This window comes from Jaculus jaculus, chromosome 10 (assembly GCF_020740685.1).
Source record: "Jaculus jaculus isolate mJacJac1 chromosome 10, mJacJac1.mat.Y.cur, whole genome shotgun sequence".
In the NCBI taxonomy this organism is placed as follows: Eukaryota; Metazoa; Chordata; class Mammalia; order Rodentia; family Dipodidae; genus Jaculus; species Jaculus jaculus.
Window position 1 is genome coordinate 27247690 of NC_059111.1, and position 24018 is coordinate 27271707.

General features: G+C 39.5%; 1 protein-coding gene across 6 annotated transcripts in view; it reads right to left on the reverse strand.

Moving 5' to 3' along the window:
* Positions 1-1016: 1016 nt before the first annotated feature.
* The window catches only part of LOC101611988 (zinc finger protein 883-like), a 48925-nt gene continuing 25923 nt past the window's right edge, over positions 1017-24018 (reverse strand). For 2 of the 6 annotated variants that reach the window (XM_045160284.1, XM_045160281.1), the window contains exons 3-5: positions 8145-8271; positions 7814-7906; positions 1017-4707 (exon numbers count right to left, since the gene is read on the reverse strand). In XM_045160284.1, coding sequence (XP_045016219.1) covers positions 3098-4707; positions 7814-7906; positions 8145-8178 — 1737 coding nt within the window. In that variant the 5' untranslated portion in view covers positions 8179-8271 and the 3' untranslated portion in view covers positions 1017-3097. Of the gene's footprint in view, positions 4708-7813; positions 7907-8144; positions 8272-23775; positions 23926-24018 lie in introns of those variants that run through there. The other 4 variants (XM_045160285.1, XM_045160283.1, XM_045160282.1 and 1 more) reach the window with 4 other exon arrangements.

Below are 24018 nucleotides of genomic sequence, written 5' to 3' on the forward strand. Positions count from 1 at the left end.
AGGCTACTTGTTTTTGTGGCTTGTAGGATCCACTGTCTGTTCACAATGTTGATGACCTATCCATCAGCATAGTGCTTTGGAGAACTATGAAAGATATCCAACAGGAATATGGTTCCATCTTAGATCCAGCTTGATTTCTCAATGTCCTGTAATTGCAGCCTGTGGTGTTTTCATCAGTAAGATTTGCCATCTAGTTTCAGTGAGTAACCAAGTGCTTTAGCAATGGCCTGCATTTTGTTTTTTGGTGGGGGGAGGCTCATGAGCCACCCTAACAGCTCACTGGGGGTGACCCATCTCCTGCACTTGGATTCACATACAATTTATGGCTTTCAGGTAAAGCTTTCTTTGATACTTTCATGTTTTTAATGTTGAACATTTTTTAACTCAGAAAATTCAGTCTTCATCACTCTAGACTGTTTTTTAGTGGGGTCTTGCTCTAGCCCAGGCTGACCTAGAATTTTCCAGGTAGTGTCAAGATGGCCTTGAACTCATGGTGATACTCCTACCTCTGTGTCGGCTACCAAATCCGGCTCATTTCTTACTTTTAATCATTAAATATTTGATTCCTCATTTTATTATTTCTACATTTTTCAATTTTAATTAGAGTTTAATGCTTATGGCCACATATAGCTCATAGTCACTCTGACTAACATGACTCAGGACCACCTGTGTTAAACAATCAGCCTGTGTAAGACAAAGAAAAGCAGCCTCTGCAGACATGTTGGAGGCTCAAGAAAAGATGCCTTCAAATTCAGGGGAATGCAGTGGGTAACACTTCCTTTTCTAGCTCTCAATTGTCAGCCCAAGTTCATTTTTATTTTTCTTCTTGAATATTCCCTTTAAGTCAGTTTTTTAAGTTAATTAACTTTAGGCAACACCAATTTATATATATATTTTATTTATTCAGAGAGAGAATGAATGAATGAAGATGCACAAGGACCTCATGCCACTGCAAATGCAAACTTCAGATGCATGCACCACTTAGTGCATCTGGCTTTTTGAGATTACTGAGGAACTGAACCCAGGCTGTCAGGCCTTGCAAGCAAGCACCTTAATCTGCTGATCCATCTGTCCAGAACAACACCAACTTTTTAATGTACAGCTTGCATTTATCTAATAGACTCTAGAATCATGTATCTGACAGTGTGATATCCTGCATATGGGACCTAAGACATACTACATGTGTCATCAAATTCCTATTCATTTTATTACAAGTTGTACTTTATAACCAACGTAAGATGGCTGTTACAATCTTCATAGACAGTGTATCAGAATCCCTGGCCCTATTCACCAGATAGCATTAGTAGGTCATAACACCCAGTTAAGTGAACCAAAAATGTCTATATTATTAGTTACATATAACTCAGGAGGCTATATCATCAGTTATATTTTATTTATGATAAGTACTCAAAGTTTTTGATATTATATTTAACAATTCTTTTGAAAAACCTATATACATATCCATATTACAAGAATTGGAAATTTTCCATTTATTACAAATTTTGATACATAACAATAGAAGTGTGATTTAAAGATTTGACAGATTTAAAAGATTTACATTTTCTAAGAGATATTCTTGCCTGACACATTTCCGAATAAGTCATTTCTTCACATTTGATTGACTTGAAGATGAAAGATGAAAATGTTGGTCTCTCTTCATTATGAGTATCCTCACTGCTCTCATCTCAAAAAGATGAATTATAACATGAATTACTTATAAAGTGAATTACCAACAAGGACCTACTAGTGTAATAATCAACACTATAAGTGCTTATTACTCATTTATGTAACAGGTAAAGGACACTCATAAAATAGGTGGGATGACCTCTGTTCAGTTTTTATGAATCCCCAATAAATTTCATCCAGTGATGATTACAAAGAACATCCTTAGGGTCACCTGTACTACATACTTGCATGAGGAGCAAATGTAAATAGCCTGGCTATTGTCTTTTGGTTAGTAACATCTATGAGGGCTGTTAGTTAGGCTCGTATTCCCCCTCAATAAACTGGTCACAACCACAATTAGGAGAAGCTAGGAATTACAGGCTTTGTCCAGAGATGTAAAAGCAAAAGATTTCTGGAAAAAAACAAAGCTCATTTCTGTCACTCAATATTTTTCATTTGTGATGTAACCAGTGCTTTATTTCTGAGGATGTTGTTACACATTTGTAGGACTTCTATGTGAAGTGTTAGATACATACTGAGGTATGACATGGCTGATAGTTTTGCTACATTTATAGGGTTTCCTTTCTGTATAAATGTTAATTCTCTGATACTTTTTGAATTTAACTTCTAGCAAAAAGCTTTCCCACACTAACTGTATTTGTAGACATTTTTCTTGCAACATCATCTCATATTTTTTTGAGGTAGGGTCTGACTTTAGCCCAGACTGACCTGGAATTCACTATGTAGTCTCAGGGTGGTCTCAAACTCATGGCAATCCTCCTACTTCTGCCTCCCAAGTGCTAGGATGAAAAATAAAATAAAATAAAAGGTGTGCGCCACCACGCCCAGTTCATCTCTATTTAGCAAGCAATGATTTCAAGTCAGTTTTCTAGTGATTGTATTTGAAGTTTTTCCCCCATGTGGATTATCTCATTTATTAATGCATGTGTACTGAAAAACAAATTTTATGTAACATCTAGTTATATTCATAGGATTCTTAACTTTAATAAAGGTTTCTGATGCTTCTTACAGACTGAATTTGCATATTCACAATGTTCATAGTTTCTCTCCAATATGAGTGAGTTGTCTCAACACATTAAAGAAAGATATAAGGTAAACCCTTCTCTTACATTTTTTATATTACTGTGTTTTCTCCTGTTGAACAGCTGTATGCACTAATTTTTTTCACTTGTGATGAGAGGTTTTTCCACATTAATTACGTTTGTAAGATTTTTTCCTCCTACATGAGTTCTCTGATAACTGCTGAGAAACGAATTTTGTTGGGAGTTTCTCCAATTCAGTGCACTCCTACGATTCTTCCTGTGTGAGTTATCTTATGTGAAATGAAAGGTGACTTGTGATAGGAAGATCCACATTGCTCAAATTCATAGTTTCTCCTCTGGAAGTATCTATGTATTCTAATGCGTGAGTTTCAGTCCATTGTTTCTCTGTACTTCTTAGCATCACAGGCTATCCCATATCTGTGAGTTTTCTGATGCCTACTTAAGTTGGAATTCTGGGTAAAGGTTTTTCCACACACATTACATTCATAGGGTTTCTCCCCACTATGAATTAGCTCATGTACAACAAGAGATGATTTCTGGGCAAAAGTTTTTCCACATAGAAGGCATTCATAGGGCTTCTCACCTGTGTGAGTGCTATAATGCTTACTGAGGACTACCTTCCACTGAAAGGTTTTCCCACATTTGTTACATTCATAGGGTTTCTCACCTGTATGAATTACTTGATGTCTGTTCAGGTATGACTTGTTTTGAAAGGCTTTTCCACATTCTTTACATTCATAAGGCTTCTCACCTGTATGAGTTCTCTGATGGATTCTGAGGTATGACTTGTTTTGAAAGGCTTTTCCACACTCAATACATTCATATGGTTTCTCTGTATTGTGAATTCTCTGGTGCCTCAGGAGGTCTGAATTATGGTAAAAGGCTTTTCCACACTCATTACATGCATACGGCTTCTCACCAGTGTGAGTTCTATGATGCATGTTGAAGTATGATTTGTTATGGAAAGTTTTTCCACATTCTTCACAATGGTAAGGTTTATCACTCTTGTGAGTACCCTGATGCATGTTCAGATATGACTTGTTTAAAAAGGCCTTTCCACAGTCTTTACATTCATATGGCTTCTCACCTGTGTGAGTTCTCTGATGCACACTGAGGTACCACTTATGTTGAAAGGCCTTTCCGCATACATTACATTCAAAAGGCTTTTCCCCAGTGTGAATTCTCTCATGTGCAATAAGTGCTGACTTCTGGCGGAAGGTTTTATCACATTTATTACATCCATAGGGCTTTTCCCCTGTATGAATTCGCTGATGAATGGTAAGGGAAGATTTGGTGCTAAAGGCTTTCTCACACTGGACACATACATGGGCCTTTTTTGTGGTAGGTGTTTTTTGATGAAATGTAAGCTCTAATTTGCTTGTGAAAGTTTTCTTACTTTCAAGGTATCCACAAGATTTCTCCCTTAATTCTGTTTCTTGGTGTTTAGTAAGTTTATAGTTTTTAACAAAAATATTCCTCCTTACCTTGACAATCCCAGCTGACTTATCAATTGCCTGCATAAATTCATTATGTTTACATGAAGTCAGTCCCATAGGGAGCCTTTTATATGGAGTAGTTATTTCCAATAACTCTGCCTCTCTCATGTCTTTATTTTGTCCACTATATTCAAAATGCTGTTGTCCCATTTGAATCTCCTGGTGCTGACCAAAATGGTCAAGACACCTAAGGGATTTCCCTGTTATATGACATCCATCAGATTTCTTTACATTGTTTTTTCCATGAGGCTCACAAGGAAGATATGTATGCTGAAATCCACTTAATGCTGAAGTCTTCACTAGTGAACAGTTTTCATTACTTATGATGAAATCCGAAAATTTGATTGAGCTCAAGTAAACAGTGTTTTCTAATTCTATTAAATCCTCAGTTGCTGTACTGTGTCTATTGGTAAAAACTTTCCACATAGGTCTGTCTTGACTTTTCTGGCTGATCTTAGTTGTGTCTTCCACATTGTGGCCCCCTAAAATAAAAAAAAATAAAATAAAATAAACAGAAAAGGAAATACCTATGAACAATATCTAGGCAGTTCTAATGGGATTTTCATGTATATAAAGTTTCTTCCTATTACTATTACCAAGATTTTTATCACAATCATGAGTATTGGCTAGTATGTATGTAGATTTCCTTCCTAATGACTTAATGTACTTAAATACACTGGTAGCTTTTCTAATTTTAAAATGTTTACCATTGTTTAATTTAATTTAATTTTGTTTTATTTTCGAGGTAGGGTCTCATTCTAGCACAGACCGACCTGGAACTCACTCTGTAGTCTCAGGCTGATCTCAGACTCACAGCGATCCTCCTACCTTTGCCTCCCAAATTCTGGGATTAAAGGCATGTGTCACCACTCCTGGCTAATTTTTGTGAAGAAATATTTGAATAAAATATTTACCTATGGCTAGGCATATTTTTCCAGTCAAGGAAGACTTTTCCTGTGGTTTTTTTTTTTCCTATTATTTTGTTACTATAAAAATGATGAATTTTGAGGCCAGGCATGGTAGTGCACATCTTTAATCCCAGAACTTGGGAGGCAGAGGTAGGATCACCGTAAGTTTGAAAAACACCCTGAGACTACATAGTGAATTCCAGGCTAGCCTGGGCTAGAGTGAAAACCTACCTTAAAAAAAAAAAAAAAAAAAGATGAATTTCTCTTGCTGGCATTCTTATTATTCTCTTAAGGGGCTAATAATTTCCAAGTCAAGTTCTCTGTAGAGTAAGAGTGAGCTCTAAGAGACTGCCATCTAATCTGAAACTTCTCTTTTGGGCAGGGTTTTGCATCTTTATTTGCTTAGAATTGTTACTTGAGACGATACCGTATAAACTACTGATATTTGAAATATAAAATCTCTTCCTTTCTGCTCTACACAGAGCAACTTCCAGCAATTTCTTAACTGAATCTCAGTTCCTCTTCTTTGGACCAGAACAAGTACAGTATGCTTCAGTCTGCCGCCCTGAATATGTTTACTGCAAATCATTGAAAAGCGTGTGGGTCTTTTTGAGATCATCAGCTCTGGAGTTCTCCCCAAAGCTGCAGTACATGCACCTGTGCCTAATAATTCATGTGTTGTCAAGACATTACTCTGCTTACTGGAGTTTTAGTTATATATGAGTTTATTAGAAAATGGAGTCTTCTATACAATTTTCATCCTCTTTGCTGATTTAGAATTTAAAAAAAAGGCTGGAGAGATGGCTCAGTGATTAAGTGAACTGGTTTATATAAGCATGAGGAAAAGAGACTGTTAAGAGTTCAAATCTCCAGATCCCACATGAAACAGCTGGGTGTGGGCATATGCACCTGTAATCCAAGTCATACGGGGGAAGAGATACCTGAGGATTATTGGAGCCTCATAAGCTCAGGAATTAGTAAAATGAGACTGACTCAAAACAAGAGCATGAGGGAAGAGCAATAGAATGAACACACGAAGTTCCACTCCAGCCACTGTGGGCAAATGCCCCTGACATATGGGGTACCACAAGGACACGTTAAACAGAGAGCCAAAGAGAAAGGGAATGAAATGCTACATTCAAACTATACTGCTCCTCAATATGCTCTTGAGTTCTTCAATATGAAAACCTGTTTCACTTTTCTGCTTAAGAACAAGAATCTCTTGATTCTCAAATACAAAACTATCCTGTTTCATGTGTTTATATTGGGTCCTCGTCATGACTTCTGAAAGCATGAGTCACAAATCTAATTTCTAGATATATTTCTAAATTTTCTCAACTCTATATCTGTAGCAGTCTGTAACTTCTATCTTTAAGTGACTAAATTCCAAATTTGTATTTCAACAGCTGGTATCCATTCTAGATTTCAGATATTGTATTCACCTATTATACATAATATTTTGAAAATTAACTGAAACTGAAGTTTTCCCAAAATAAGCAGCTAATAATCCCCAAAAGAACTTAACTTAATGGAACAGTACATGCTTAGCATGACAAGACCCTGGGTTTGAAATCAGAAACATAAACACAAGTAAATAACAGCAGCCAAGTACCCTTAAGACAGTTTTCTCTGATAACCCTTCACCAATTGTCACACCTCCTCTTTCTCCTTTCACTCTCATTCAACATTACATGTACCTGCTTTTGAAAACTTAGCACAAATAAATGCTTGGCTTCATTTTAACCAGAATTTCTATAAATTATAGGCAACATTCAATCATTTCTGTCCTATGTACAATTATACAATTACCAGAGCATGAAACCTGCTCCATTGGGATGTCCTGAAGCACAAATGATCATAACTCAATGTCTTTATACAAAAGGTCCATGAAAATAATAGGTAAGCTGGGCGTGGTGGCACATGCCTTTAATCCCAACACTCAGGAGGCAGAGGTAGGCGGATTGCCGTGAGTTTGAGGCCACCCTGAGACTCCCTAGTGAATTCCAGGTCAGCCTGGGCTGGAGTGAGATCCTACCTCAAAAAACCACACACACACACACTCACACACACACACACACACACAAAATAGCTAAGAGAAACCTGAGAGTACTGACATGGAAATTGCAGATAGAGTTTTAAAATTATTTATTGATTTATTATGTGTGTTGGGCACACCCATGTAACACAGAGCATGTGTAGAAATTACAGAACAACCTTGAGGTGTTTGTGCTCCACCTTCTTTGAGACAGGGTCTCTTGCTGCTGCAAATGAATTGTCAGACCACAGACTGTCAAACTAGCTGACTCTCAAGGCTTAAGATTCTCCTGGTTCTGCCTCCCATTGTTCTAAGTGCATTGGGATCACAGATGTTTGCATCTGACTTTAAGTGGGTTCTGGGGGATTGAACTCAGACTGGAAAACTTTATAAGCAAATGCCATTAACCACTGAGCAATTTCCTCAGACTTGAGGAAATGTTAGAAATCACTCAATGCTATGAAAAGTAGGAACGTATGTGTGAGAAACGCTCCCTGTATATAATGTCATACACATGTGTGAGGCATGCCAACCAGCTTCCTCACCTCCGGGACATGGGGGTAAACTGGTGAAATCAGCTTAGCCTGGTAAACCCTTGCTGGGCTCTCCTCTATTGGCCTCCCCATCAAGTGTGCACTGACTGACCTGGCAGGCTCTGGTGGGCAGGATCTCCTCCCGTCCATGGCTCTGCTCCTTGCTCCAACTTGAATATCAAGTCAGGTTTGGAAATGCATTGCCCTGTTGATAGAAGTAATTTAGAACTTTACAAAGTTCTAAGCCAAGTTCTTTGATGAAAAAAAAAAAAATTAAGTGTTAGGAATTGTACAATGAAATAGAAAATGTGCACTTTTCGAGTGGTAAGCAATCACATTATTCATGGCTCTGAACAGCATTAAACTCACAAGGGCTAGTATACTAACTACAAAGAAAGTGCGAACTCTTAACACTTACAAGGGCGGGGGGGGGGCACACTCACCCAGGGCCACCAGGCTGCTATAGGTCTCCAGCATCACGTTCCTGTACAGTACCCTCTGAGCATCATCCAGATCCTGCCACTCCTCCCAGGTGAAGTCCACAGTGACATCTTCAAATGACACCACATCCTGTAATAGCACATTTCTTCTCAAATTAGTTACTCTGGGCTTAAAAACAAGAATGTGAGTATTCATCTTCTTCAGAGTAGAGAGCAATAATACTATTTTGTATATTTACCTTGTTTTGCACTTGATATGGTATGAAAATGAAATGTACAAAATTATCCTCCTGCAATGATTTATTAATTTTAAAAGTACAGTGTTGGACTAGAGAGATGGCTTAGTGGTTAAGGCATTTGCATGCAAAGCCAAAGGATCCAGGTTCAATTCCCCAGGACCCATGTTAGCCAGATGCACAAGGGTGTGCATGTGCCTGGAGTTCGTTTGCAGTGGGTGGAGCCCCTGGCCCGCTCATTCTCTCTCACACTCTCTCTCCCTTTCTTTGTCAAATAAACAAATACGAAAAAATAAAATACTTTTTTTTAAAAAAGTACAGTGTTTACCAGAGGTAGGAGGATTGCTGTAAATTTGAAGCCAGTCTGAGATTACATAGTGAATTTCAGGTCAGTCTGGGCTAGAGCAAGACCCACTCTCAAAAAACAAAAAAAAACAAGTACAATGTTTACCTTGTAGATTTAAAACCTTCATCATTGTTGGTAGGGACTGATTTACAAATTAACTTTAGCTCCTTCAAGGAGCTTTACATCTGACATGAAGAATGTGTAAGTATAAAGACCCACAGTCAGTGGTTATATCAAACGAATACACAGAGCTTCAGTGTAAACAAAGCAAAACATCGTAACTTTTTGTTTTCATTTTCACATTTTCATAGTTCTGTGTTTATTATAAGGTTTCCGGTCATTGAAAAACCAACTTCCAGCTTCAAGTGTAGGTCACTTCCTAGAATAATTAAGAAGCGCAGAAGTCCTGCCTCAACAACAAACTCCACACAGATGGTATCACAGACATGTGAATGAACCTAGACTATGACAATGGATAAACACAGAATTAAAGGAACTGACCATGGAGGGAGGGATTATGTATTTACTCAGCTGAACAAATTTCAAACAACATGAATTTTTACATGCCTATTGTTACTCATGACTTTAATATTAAAATCATGTACTCTGAAGCCAGGTATGGTGGTGTATGACTTTAATCCCAGCAATTAGGAGGCTGAGATAGGAGGATCACTGTGAGTTCAAGGTCAGACTGGGGCTATAGAACATATTCCAGGTCAAACTGAGCTAGAGTGAGACCTTGCCTTGAAATAAAACAAATAATGTACCCTAGCCTTCCAACCAGGTCAGTAAACTGAGCAGAACAGCATTTCAACAATCATTACTTAGAAAAACTGGCTTATGGGAGAGCCAGAGAAGAAACTGGAGTGAGATTCTGGCTCTATCCCAGGCTGGCCTTAAATTTAGGTGACCCTCCAACTCACAGTGATCCTCCTACCTATGCCTCCTAAATTCTGGCGTTAAAGATGTGTGCCACCACACCCAGCTAGAGTGATATCTTTAAACAGAAAAACACACACACACAAAAAAAAAAAAAGCCCACAAAATATGGAAGTATTCTAAAGTGGAGAAAAAGAAAGCAAACAAGCAACCTGAAATAATCTGGCACTGACTTGGTGAGACTAGGAAAAAAGAAATTTATCTTCCAGAGTATCTACATGAAACTGCTAGTTAGATACTGGTGCTATAAGGTAAAATATGGAAAAAAGAAGAATCTGATGGCAAAAGGCAGACATGAGCACATATACAGTATGTCTCAAGTCCCATATGTGAGATGCCAAGCTGTAAAGAAAAAGAATGTGTATGGACACATACGTGCAAGCATGTATACATGTATATATAGCTCCACAGTTCTGCAGACAAACACAAGCTGTACATAAAGAAAGTTAGTGATCTGATGTTAACCAAGGGAAGAAATTGCTTAATGCAAATCTAAGTAATTCAAGAAAAAAAAAATCACAAGAGTAGAAGCTGAGGATATACATATTTAAGTAGAAAGCAAAATGAAAGAAATAGATTACAAAGAGTAAATTTAAGGCTGGAGAGATGCTCAGTGGTTAAGGTATTTGCCTGCAAAGGCTAAGGATCCTGGTTTGATTCCTCAGTACCCATATAAAGCCAGAAGCACAAGGGGGCACATGTATCTGGAATTCGTTTGCAGTGGCTTGGAGACCCTGGCATAACCATTCTCACACACACTCTCTCAAATAAATAAAATAAAAACAAAGAATAAATTTTCTGAGTTGGCCTCACAAAATAAGAAGAGTCAATATTCAAAATAAGAGATAATCACATCAATTGAAAAAGATCCACAAAAACAAATACTGCATGTTTTCGCTCATATGTAGAAATCATAAAGTAAACAAGATACTACTGGAATGGAACAGGGAGGGGAACATGAAGAAGAAAAGGGAATAATAGAGGGGAGAATATGATCTCAGTACATTAGCAATATATATGGAAAAGACATAATGAGAGCTGGAGAGATGGCTTAGTGGTTAAGGTGCTTGCCTGCAAAGCCAAAGGACCTGGGTTTGATTCTCCAGGACCCACATAAGCCAGATGCACAAGGTGGCGCATGCATCTGGAGTTCCTTTGCAGTGGCCAGAGGCCCTGGCGCACCTATTCTATCTGCTTTTCTCACTCCCTTAACAAATAAAATAAAATGAAGGGTTTTTTTTTTAAAAAAAAAAAAAAGAAGAAGAAGAAGAAGAAGATGAGATATAATGAAACACTGTATAACTGTGGTGCTGTTAAAAGAAGGGCTCAAGCCAGGTGTGGTGGCGCACGCTTTTAATCCCAGCACTCAGGAGGCAGAGGTAGGAGGATTGCTGTGAGTTTGAGGCCACCTGAGACTCTATAGTGAATTCCAGGTCAGCACCTGTGTAGAAAGCAAAAAACCCTACCTTGAAAAGCCCAAAGAGAAAGGGCTCAAAGCTGGCATGGTGCACACATATCACGCAGCACTCAGGAGGCTGAAACAGGAGGAACACACTGTGCTCGAGGCAGCCAGGGCTAACGTGAGCCTCTGCCTCCAAACAAACAAACAAAGAAATAGCTTGTGGAGCTGGACAGATGGCTCAGCAGTTAAAATGCTTGCCTGCAAAGCCTAAAGACCTGCATTCAATTCTCGAGCACACACACAGTACACACACAAAGCCAGATATAAGCCAGGTGTGGTAGGGCATGCCTTTAGTCACAGCACTCAGGAGGCAGAGGTAGGAAGATAATTGTGAGTTCTAAGCCAGTCTGAGATCAGCCTGGGCTAGAGAACACACCTCAAAAAGAAAAAAAAATAGCTAAAGCCAGATGCACAAAGTGGTTCAAGTATCTAGAATTAATTTGTTGGGATTGAGACCCTCACTTACCCATTCATACTCATTCATTTTCTCTCCCTCTCCTTTTTTTTTTTTTTTTAATTTATTTGAGAGCGACAGACAGAGAGAAAGACAGATAGAGGGAGAGAGAGAATGGGCGCGCCAGGGCTTCCAGCCTCTGCAAACGAACTCCAGACGCATGCGCCCCCTTGTGCATCTGCCTAACGTGGGACCTGGGGAACCGAGCCTCGAACCGGGGTCCTTAGGCTTCACAGGCAAGCGCTTAACCGCTACGCCGTCTCTCCAGCCCTCCCTCTCCTTTTTTTTTTCTCTCTCTCCCCCCTTGCAAATAAAAACATTTTTCTTGGGCTGGAGAGATGGCTTAGCGGTTATGTGCTTGCCTGTGAAGCCTAAGGACCCTGGTTTGAGGCTTGATTCCCCAGGACCCATGTTAGCCAGATGCACAAGGTGGTGCATGCCTCTGGAGTTCATTTGCAGTGGCTGGAGGCCCTGGTGTGCCCATTCTCCCCTCTCTCTCTCTCTCTCTCTCTCTCTCTCTCTGCCTCTTTTCCTCTCTCTCTCAAATAAATAAATAAAAAAGAATAAAATATTTTTAAAATTTTTTTCTTTAAAAAATGCTGTAGAAGCTAGGGAGACGACTCAGTGGACAAAAAACTTAGTTCTCAAGCCACATAGCCAAGTTCACATGTCCAGACCTACGCAATAGCTGGAAGCAGTCACAGGCCTCGGTAATCTCAACATGCTGACAGCAAGGAGGGAGGCAGAGACAGAACTTCCTGGAGGTTCAGAATGAGCACAACAAACAATAGTGAGATGGAGAGAGACACCTGCCTTAAAAGAGGTGGATGGCTGGGGCTGACTCCCCAAAAGTTGCCCTCAGGCCTCCACATTCATGCTATGGCACACACGTCTGTACAGATGTGTCTGAATTCACACTTTAACACACACACAAAAAAATTATTATTATTTTTTTTTTTTTTGGTTTTTCGAGGTAGGGTCTCACTCTAGCCCAGGCTGACCTGGAATTTACTCTATATTCTCAGGGTGGCCTCGCACTCATGGTGATCCTCCTACCTCTGCCTCCCAAGTTCTGGGGTTAAAGGCATGTGCCACAACGCCTGGCTAAAATTTTATTTATTTATTTATTTAAGAGTAACAGAGAGAGAAAGAGGGAGAGAGAATGGGGGTGCCAGGGCCTCCAGCCACTGCAAAGGAACTCCAGATGCATGCGCCCCCTTGTGCATCTGGCTAATGTGGGTCCTGGGGAGTCAAGCCTTGAACCGGGGTCCTTAGGCTTACAGACAAGCACTTAACCGCTAAGCCATCTCTCCAGCCCCAATTTTTTTTAATAAAAAAGGTGGGGGCCCAAGAAAACGGTTTAGTCGTCAAAGCCTGACAGCCTAGGTTCAATTTCCAAGCTACCCATGTAAGCCAGACACAAAAAGTGGTGCAAGTGTCTGGGATTCATGTGCAACAGCTAAAGGTCCTGGCATGTACATGTACATATATGCAAATAAATAAATGAAATAAAGTAAAATTAAAAAGGAAGGATCTAATAAGATAATTGTATTGGTGAATGACCTTCCTAGAAAGACTCCAAACCTAACTGAACATTCTGTGAGGCTGAAATACTGATTGGAACTTCTATGACTATAAAGAGTTGGAATATTGTTAAAGATGCATTCTTGCAAAGCTTACCATCCTGGGTTTAAGTCCCAAGTACCCATGTAACACCAGGTACACAAGGTGACCCAGGAAACTGGAGTTAGATTTGTAATGGCAAGAGGCCCTGGCATGCCCATACTCATTCATATTTATTCGTTCATTCATTCATTCGTATTCCTCCCCCTCCTCTCCTCTCTTCCTTCTTTTTCTTTCTCTCTCTACCTGCCCCCTCCCTCACAAATAAATGTTTAAAAACTAAACTACTTGAGAGCTGAAGAGATGGATTAGTAGTTAAAGGACTTCCCTGAAAAGCCTAAGGACCCAAGGCTTGATTCCCCAGTAGCAATGTAAACCAAATGCACAAGGTGATGATGCATGTGTCTGGAGTTTGTTTGGAGTGGCTAGAAGCCCTAGTGAGCCCATTCTCTCTGCCTCTTCTTTTCCCTTCCTCTCAATTAAATAAATAAATATTTTTAAAAGCTGGACTTCCAGTTAAGATGGTGGTGTAGTAGCCACGCCAAAGGAGCCTGGGGGAAAATAAACAGAAAAACAGCAAAATGCACTCTTCTACTGAAAAGTGAAGGTGTACAAGGAATTATCAACCACAACAGAGAAGCAAGAGAGACCCAGAGAATCTAGCCTAGCAAGCAGGAAATCTGCCAGAATCAGCTCCCGCTAGGCACCAGTAGTTCTGGCCCACACACCTGCCTGGCCCAGAACCACCAGAAGCAGAAGCCAGGGGAAGGGTTGTCCACTCACACAAACGGGACCAGCTGAGCAGCTCTGGCGCCACTCCAGGCATGCTGCACAGCCTCCCTCCTCCCAACCACCGGTGCTGTGAGCCGCCAGAGAGCTCACCCACCCCAGCCACATAACACCCAGTACAGCCAATGAGAACACCAGATCCAAGGACCCAAGCTGCCTAACCAAGTCCGCAGCTCAACAGAGAAGGACTGAGGTAGACACTCAGCACAGGTGAGATTAGCAGGCATCCTGAAAGATTTAACAGGGCCTTGTCAAAACATGCACACAGAACCAAAGGAGTTAATGAACACAAGGATGAGGAAGGCTCTCCTTGACACTTATGTTCCTGGAACAAAGGGTTCAGAACACAACAGCCAGTCTCTTGGGTCATGATGTACGTGTGTTCATGCTGCCCTGTTTCCCACTTTCTCTAAGATAACATTTGTTCTCACTTTAGTGTTTGTCCTTGAATAGTGTGACTAGTTTCCTTGGAGCTTGAGTCTGTAAAAAAACTTTGTTTTTCAAGATGTGTTCCCTAATTGCCTTGGATATAAACATGGCAGGCTCTCTGCAATAAAGTGTCAGATGCATAAGACTTCTGGCCCCTATGTCTTCATTTCAGGTCTCTCCTCCAGGATCCCGTGAATGGAGAATTCACAGCTGGCGCCTGAACCGGGACCCTGAAAGAGGTTGACTGAGCAGGGGAGAGATCTCTACAGAAAGAGGTGAGTAGACAATCATGGGACAGAAGGTAAGTAAAAATCCTTTTCTAGAAATTGTTCACCATTGCCTTAAATAGCAGGGAGCTACAATATCAAAAGCACAGTTTAACAAATGCTGGGAAGTAATAATTGAACACAGTCCCTGGTTTCCTAATGAAGGTACATTAGACTTGGGTGTATGGGAAAGAGTGAAACAAAATATTCTTAAGGCTCATAGACAAGGATGACATGGGCACTTATTTATGTTGTAATTCTCAGTATCAATGGGGAAAATGTAGATCTTGAAAAGGAAGCAGAGATCACTCATGAGTATGAGTCAGATGAAGAAACCCATGCAGAAGTAAAGACAACCCTTTTACCTTACCCACTGGAGAGGTGTTGCTGTCAGGCCCGCCTGACAAAAGAGTTAAAACAACTCTGAGCATCAAGCTTGTGGAAGAAATATGGAGGTCATCTCATTTGTATATTTCAGATAATGAGATGGAAACTCCCTGAAAAATCCAAAGAGCAAAAGCAAAAGTAAGGGAATTGCAGAGGCTGCAATTAAATGCTGCTGCTCTGGCTCTGCGATGATGAGCTTTCCCAATTACTTTCAATTATCAAAATCAAAATGGATTGAATAATTGGACTGGTTCTAGCTTCGACACAGCCTACTTCAATTTATTGCATGGAATTTTTATGAGCCTGGTGCCAAGAATCCATTTGGATTCCTGATGATTATTTTGCTATGGCTAGAACGGTGTTAAGTAAATCACAATTTCTACAATGGCAGATGTGGCTCTGTGATGAGGCTCGAGAAAAGATGAGACAACAGACTCAGAATGGAAATCCTGCTGGGCTATCCTTTGAGATGCTCACAGGTTCTGGACAGTGGGTTAATACTGCTTGTCAAGTTGCTAATACTACTCTTCCAGCAATAAGGCATGTTAGAGATGTGGCTCTCACTGCATGGGAAAAGACTAAATCAAGAACTGAGTTTCAAGGATCATTCACAAAAGTAGTGCAGGGACCTACAGAACCTTAGGCTGATTTCATAAGTCACTTGAAGGTTGAAATTGAAAAACAAGTTAAAGAGAGTGAATTACAAACACTGTTATTATGATAATTAGCATATAAGAATGCTAATTCGGATTGTCAAGCTCTCGTAAGACCCATTAAGGAAGAGGGAAATGTGATGGAATAGTTAAAAGCATGTAGGAATGTGGGAACTATAGGACATAAAGCTAAGGTAGCAGCAGCTGAAACATATGCAATTCAATTCAAAACCAGAGTTCTCTGAGATGTTCTAATTGTGAATAAACAGGACATTTTAAAAAGCAATGCTGATTACCATTACCGGGAAAAAGAATTTCCAATAAAAAAACACCTCTGCCTAATATTAATAAATTTCCACATGGCATAAGTCCTAGATGTAAAAAGGGACATTGGTTAAATGAATGCTGTTCAAAATTTGATGAACAAGAAAATCCTTTAAGAAATGCTAACGATTCTAAGCCATCCCCAAATCAAGCTTCATGCAAGGATCAGGGAAACTTTGTGTGGGGATCCCCTGTAGCCCTGTGAAACAAAGAGGGCAAATGTCATAGAGTTATGTGTTGCCACATCAGGCAGTGCTGTCTTCCTAGTCCTGATCATTATAAATTACACCCGGCTCAAAACCCTCATAAGATAAAATTATGCGGTATAGCAGTTAAGGTGTGTGCACAAAGCCAAAGGACCCAGGTTCGATTCCCCAGGACCCACATTAGACAGATGCACAAGGGGGCTCACGCATCTGGAGTTTTTCTGCAGTGGCTGGAGGCCCTGGTGCCCATTTTCTCTTTCTCTCTCTCTCAAATAAATAAATAAAAATAAAATATTTTAAAAAGATAAAATTAGGATATTATGGCCCTATCCCTGCCAATTCAGTAGGTCTGATACTAGGAAGAAGTAGTTTGTCATTGAAAGGTATCACTGTCCATAATGGGGTTATAGATGAGAATATTCAGGAAAAATTAGTCTTGATATCTGTTCAAGTACCATGGCATTTTAAGAAGGGAGATTGCATAGCTCCGTTCCTACTATTACCATATATTAAGCCTCCACACATAGACAGACTCCATACTGGAGGTTTTGGAAGTACTGATCCTATTATTGCTTACACTACTCTTATAAAAGAAGGAGAAAATCCCATAATCGATTTGCAACTTAATGAAAAGAGTTTTACAGGTCTTTTAGATACAGGAGCTGATCTATCTATCTATAATACAACTACAGAAGTGGCCCTCTCAATGGCCAAAGGAATTGGCCCCTCTTGTATTGACAGGCACTAGACACAGTAAAGCCCAAAATATGTATGCTAACACTCAATATCTTAAAGTAGAAGGGCCTGAAGGAATTCAGGCCATACTAAAACCTTTCATGACCAATAAGAAAAGTTAACAGAGAGGATGGCTGCCCTCACTTTGCCCAAGAGAAGGCAATATCGCCCTAATCAAAATAAAAATGTGATGCCAACTTGGGGTCAAATTTAGGCTCTTTCTTGCAAAGCTGAGGCCACTATTGCAAATACAGGCATGAACAGATCACCTGAAAATTTGTTGTTGGCTATGGTTGCTGTTTTGTCATGTGTCACTATGCTAAGTGCTAAGTATACCTATTGGACATATGTTCTGCATCCTCCTTTGCTACAATTGGTAGATTGGACAATGACAGCTCCTAATGTGTATACCAATGATTCTATTCATTTTACTAGTCCTTGTAGCACAGAAGGGCCAGATTTCCCCAACAAGGAAGGGAAAAATCTAAATATATCCCTGGGATATGAAACTTTGCCTATTTGTATTGGAGATGGACATAAGCAATGCCTAAAACTACGGTCACAATTATAGGGGCTATCATGCACAGACTCATATAGGATTTCATATGGGAATATTTGGAACCAATACCTTTTTATTTAGTGCAGAACAAAATTATTCTCATTTCATTGCTAATGTTACTAGTTTTCTAGGAAAACCTCCGGAATCCTGCTATGCTGCTGTCTCTTGGAAGAAACATGGATTCTTACCAACTCACTGGAGTACTTGCAGGGGATGAGTGGGAAAATTAACTAGAGGACTGTACTTTTGTGGGTTGGAGAACCCATGGTTATTCTGTAACAAATTGTAGAGAGGAAGAACATTATGACTATTGTGACCACAGTACTGTCTGTTTTAATATCTCTAGGTGAGGGTTGTAGAATGAACGACAACCTTTGCTCACATGGTTTAATGGAGGACTGTCACCTCCTTGCCCTTGTACCATACTTAATCATAAACTAGGGCCTGAGCACTGGCATATTTGGAAAATACCTTCAGCCTTATTTAGTTTTGTGTTATACACAGGAGGAGCACATACTTTAAACCTCAAAATTATACTTTTACCAAAAATAGTACAGGATATATAAAAACATGTGTAGCTTTCCCCTATGTCTTAGCAATAGGTACCATCTCATTTAATGAAACTTTACAAAGTAATGATTGAATTGGATGTAAACTTTGTACCTGTCTCACTCATTCTATCCATTTCAACAAAACTACTCAGAGTGTTTTAATTTTAAAACAATGATTAAAACTATGGTTACATGTTCAATTAGGACAAACTTAGCAGGAATCAGCTACATCAAATTTGCTTTTTGAATTCAGAGATAAGACCTTAAGACGGACAAAGTGTTTTATAGGATGGATTGTGTTAGTTATCATTAGACTAATAGCCATAACCATAATCACTACTACTTCAGTAGTAGCTTTGCATACAGCCATCCAGAATCATGACTTTATTGCAAAATGGCATGACGACTCACATACATTATGGATACATCAGGCTGTAACTGATACTTCCTTAGAATCAAAACTACAAGATGTGCAAAATGCAGTTGGATGGTTGGGAGAACAAGTAACGGAATTGCAACATTGGTTAACCCAGAAATGTGACTGGAACTTTACATAATTTTGTATCACACCATTAAAACATAATGAGACTTGACACCAATGGCCTGCTATAAAAGCACATTTAAAAGACTTATCAGAAATGATACTTGAAATATTCAAGAACTACAAAAGGAAATAGAGAAATCATTTAAAGACAATTTATCTATTGTTACTGGACAAAACTTACTGGAAGGAATTCTTCAAGGCCTGAACTCTATTAATCCCACCACATTGTAGAACACACTTAACTATGTATCTGCTTCTTATGGCTTAATATTAACTGATGTTTGTTTTGTGCTTATCTTAGGATACCTTAAAATGCAAAGAAAAATATATCAAACACATCATAATTCTTTAACTGTCATGTTAGCAACTTTATCATTACAAAAATAAAAGAGGGGGACCAGACCAAAGGAGTTAATGACCATAAGGACAAGGAAGGCTCTCCTTAACATTTGTTTCTGGAATGCAGGATTCAGAACACAACAGTCAATCTCTTGAGTCATGGTGAACATGTGTCTGTGCTATCCTGTTTCCTGATTTCTCTAAGATAACATTTGTTCTCAGTTCAGTGTTTGTCCCTGAGTAGCATGACTAGTTTCCTTGGAGTTTGAGCCTGTAAAAACAACTTTGTTTTTCAAGATATGTTGCATAATTGCCTTGGATATAAACATGGCAGGCTCTCTGCAATAAAGGGTCAGAGGCATAAGACTTCAGGCCCCTGTGTCTTCATTTCAGGTCTCTCCTCCAGGATCCTGTGAATGGAGAATTCACAGGGTCTATTTACATAAAGCCAGGTACATAGGCCTGCACTGGAAGTGCAAATCTCACCTGTCATGTTAGAGCAGGTTATGAGTTAGATTTGATTGAAGTATCCTTGGTACACTTTACCACTCTCAAATAAGCTGTATTTTGGCATTGACTACTATTGTCTTTGACGTTTCTTGATGGATAGGCCCTTTATCTTTTTCTTCTGTTATTACTGGGGATAGGATCTGACTCCGCCACAGGCTGACCTGGAACCCATTTCAGACCAGAGATCTCACCCTCCCAGCTGACAGGATTAAAGATGTAGGGTAACACACACCCTTAGGAACAATGACTTTATTAGATTATCTGCTTACTTTAATCCTCACTATTGCATAAATACTGTTGGTTTTTATTAAATGTGTATATTGATTAGTTGAATTTTAGAAATCACCAGTAATTTGCTCCACCAAGCCTACTACAATACTTGTATAGCAGGCAAACTCAGCACCTAGGGTTACTTCTGCCATTATTCTGGGAGTAATATAGCGGCCACACCTGGCACCTTAAACTCCTACCGTAAAGATACAAAAAGTCAGAATTATATGTCTAAGAATACTGCAATTATAAAATCATTCAAGATACAAAAATCTTTACATTAAAATACAAGAAACAAAAAAAAAATCAAGAAAATAAAGCTGGGCGTGGTGGCGCACGCCTTTAATCCCAGCACTTGGGAGGCAGAGGTAGGAGGATCACCGTGAGTTCGAGGCCACCCTGAGACTACATAGTGAATTCCAGGTCAGCCTGGGCTAGAGTGAGACCCTACCTCAAAAAACCAAAAAAAAAAGAAAAGAAAATTTCACCAAAAAATATAAATCCATCAGAAACGACCTCCAGTGAGATTGATTTAGATGAAATGCCTGACAAAGAATTCAAATAAATGATTATATCAATGTTCAAAGGAATCAAAGAAGAAAACAAACTCCTGAAGGAATCCCAAGAGAACACAAGAAACCAGCTTAATGAAATAAGGAGATCAATACAAGACATGAGTAACAAAATAGAAATATAGCTGGACAGACAGCTTAGCGTTTAAGGCACTTGCCTGCAAAGCCTGAGGATCCATGTTCAACTCTCCAGATCCCACATAAGCCAGACTCATAAAGATGAGGGAAGCACAAGCTTACACATGCCCACTAGGTGGCGCAAGCATCTGGTGTTCAAATTCAATGGCTGAGGCCCTAAGGTGCCAATTCTCTCACTCTCCCACTTTCTCTCTCTCTTTCTAAAAATTAAAGAAAAGAAATAGAAATAACAAAAAAAAACAGCAATCAGAGATACTAGGAATGAAAAACAGAGTAAGTTAAATTGAAAACTCTGTAGAAAGACTCACCAGTAGAATGCATCAAGGAGAGGACAGAATACTAAACTAGAAGACCAGTGGCAGATCTAATACAGCCCAACAAAGAAAAAGACAAACTAAAAGGAAGGCATGAATGGGAATTTCAAGATACTCAGGACACTCTGAAAAGATCAAACATAAGAATTCAGGACATAGTAGGAGAAGAATTTCACTCCAAAGGCATAGCAGGTATTTTCAACAAAATCATAGAAGAAAACTTCCCCTAAATAGTGAGAGATACGAATACAGATATATGAAGCCTTTAAAATGCCAGACAGACAAAATCAGAATAAAAACCTCTCACCACCATATTATAATTAAACTACTAAACACACAAACCAAACCACACACACCCACAAAAAAAAAAAAAAAAAAAAACAAAAAAAAAAAACTGTATTGAAAGCAGTTAGAAAAATTAAGTCACATATAAAGGCAAGCCCATCAGGATAACAGTAGATTACTCAACACAAGCTTTAAAAGCCAGAAAGGCCTGGAATGATGTATTCCTAATTCTTAACAATAACAACTGCCAACAAAGATTACTTTACTTTATCTAGCAAAGCTATTAATCCAAATTGATAGAGAAATAAGGACATTCTACAACAAAAATAGGCTAAAGGAATATGTGACCACTACAGCTCCACAGAAAATACTTGATGGGATCCTTCATGCTGAAAAGAAAGGTACACACATAAGGCAACAGGAAAAACAAACATACTTAAATAATTAATACAAGAGAGTAAAGGAAAAACAGAAAGAAATATAAAACAATAAGAATGGCAAGAATAAATGCACACCTTTCAATAGTAACTCTCAATATCAAAAGCCTCAATACCCCAACCAAAAGATACAGGTTTGTATACAGGGTTAAAAGGCAGGATCCTGTTATATGTTGCCTCCAAGCAACTCACCTTTCCATAAAAGATGGACACTATCTTATGGTGAAAGAATGGAAAACAGTATTTCAAGTAAATGGGCCTAGGAAACAAGCAGGTGTTACTATCCTAATATCTGACAGGATAGACTTCAAACCACATTAGTTAAGAAAGATAAAGAAGATCACTTTATATGGATTAAAGGAACAATCCAGTAGGAAGACATTAAAATTCTAAACATTTATGCACCAAACATGGGGGCTCTCAAGTTCATCAAACATTATTAGACTTAAGATCATAGAGTACACCAAACACAACTGGAGTGGGTGACTTTAATACTCCACTCTCATCAGTTGATAAGTCTTCCCAGCAAAAAATAAAGGAAGAAGAATCTGGATAAAATGAGCTGAGGCACCAAATGGACCTGAGAGATATCTACAGAACATTCCATCCAAATAGTGCAGAAAACACATTTTCAGCAGCACGTGGATCATTCTCTAAAATAGGCAATGTATTATGACACAAAGCAAATCTTAACAAATACAAGAAAACTGCAATAATTCCTAGAACTCTATCTGACCACAATGGGATTAAACTACAGCTCAACAGCAAGAAATTCTATACAGCATATGCAAAATCATGGAAACTAAACAGTACACTACTAAATGATGAATGGGTCAATAAAGAGATCAAGAAGAAAATTTTAAAAATTCATAGAATGAAATGATAATGAGAACACAACATACCAAAGGTGTTGGGACACAATGAAGGCAGAACTAAGAAGTGCCTATATTAAGAAATTAGAGCTGGGCGTGGTGGCGCACGCCTTTAATCCCAGCACTCGGGAGGCAGAGGTAGGAGGATCGCCATGAGTTCAAGGGCACCCTGAGACTCCATAGTGAAATCCAGGTCAGCCTGGACTAGAGTGAGACCCTACCTCGAAAAACCAAAAAATAATAATAATAATAATAATAAAGAAATTAGAGCCTGGAGTGGTGGTTCACATTGTTAATCCCAGCACTCAGGAGGCAGAGGGAGGAGGATAGTCATGAGTTCAAGGGCACCCTGAGACTACCCAGTAAACTCCAGGTCAGTCCAGGCTAGAGTGAGACCCTACATCAAAAAAAGAAAAATAAATAAGCAAAAAGGAAATGAGAAGGACTTCCAGGCAAGATGGCAGCCTCATAACCAAGCTTCAGCTCCCAGGATAATATCCGCAAGATCTCTGGGCTCCAGGTCGAGTAGGTCTTAGCAGACCTCCAATGGGTAGACACAGTTGGGAAACTGTAAATTCCCACCCTCTCAGGTAGCCCAATAGATCTTCAGGTCCCACCAACCACTCATCTCAACTTCCACGCCCCAGATTCCCTGACCAGGTTCTCAACTGTGCTACCTGCAGGCTCTGCTGCCCATGGCATGTTTGCCTTCCCTGCCTCCTGGAGGAGCCCACCCCACTGTGGCAGCTGATGACCCACATCTTCCCTATCTCCTGGAGGCCCCAACATTGCATCTGTCAATAGCACATGCACCTTCCCTGTTTCCCAGAGGTGCCCCGCAATGCACCTGTAGGTGCCATCAGGGAAATGCAAATTAAAACTACTTTGAGATTCCATCTCACTCCTGTCAGAATGGCTATCATCAACAAAATAAATGACCATAAATGTACTCAAAGATGTAGAAAAAGAGGAACCCTTCTACACTGTTGGTGGGAATGCAATTTGGTAGAGGCATCATGGAAATCATTGTGGGGGTTCCTAAAAAACAGCTATACCACTCCTAGGCATATATCCTAAGGACTTACAGCACTACGTTGGTGATTCTTTTTTTTTTTTAATTTTATTTTTATTGACAACATCCACAATTGTAAACAATATCCCATGGTAATTCCCTCTGTAATGCCATTGTCCCCCCCCCCCTTTGAAACTCCTTGCTCCATCATATCCCCTTCCCCTGTCAATCAATCTCTCTTTTATTTTGATGTCATGATCTTTTCCTCCTTGTGATGGTCTTGTGTAGGTAGTGTCAGGCACTGTGAGGTCAGGGATATCCAGGCCATATTGTGTCTGGAGGAGGACATTTAAAGGAGTCCTGTCCTTGCTTTGGCTCTTACATTCTTTCTGTCACCTGTTCCTCAATGGCCCCGGAGCCATGGAAGTGTTGAGATATTTCAGTGCTGAGCACTCTTCTTTCACTTCTTCCCAGTACCATGGTGCCTTTTGAATCATCCCAAGGTCACTGTCATCTGAAAATAGAAGGTTCTCTAACCAAAAGTAAGAGTAGCCTTAATATATGGGTATGAACATCGGGAGAACTGCTTACTGGGAAATTTAGTGAGCACAGTATATACACTTGG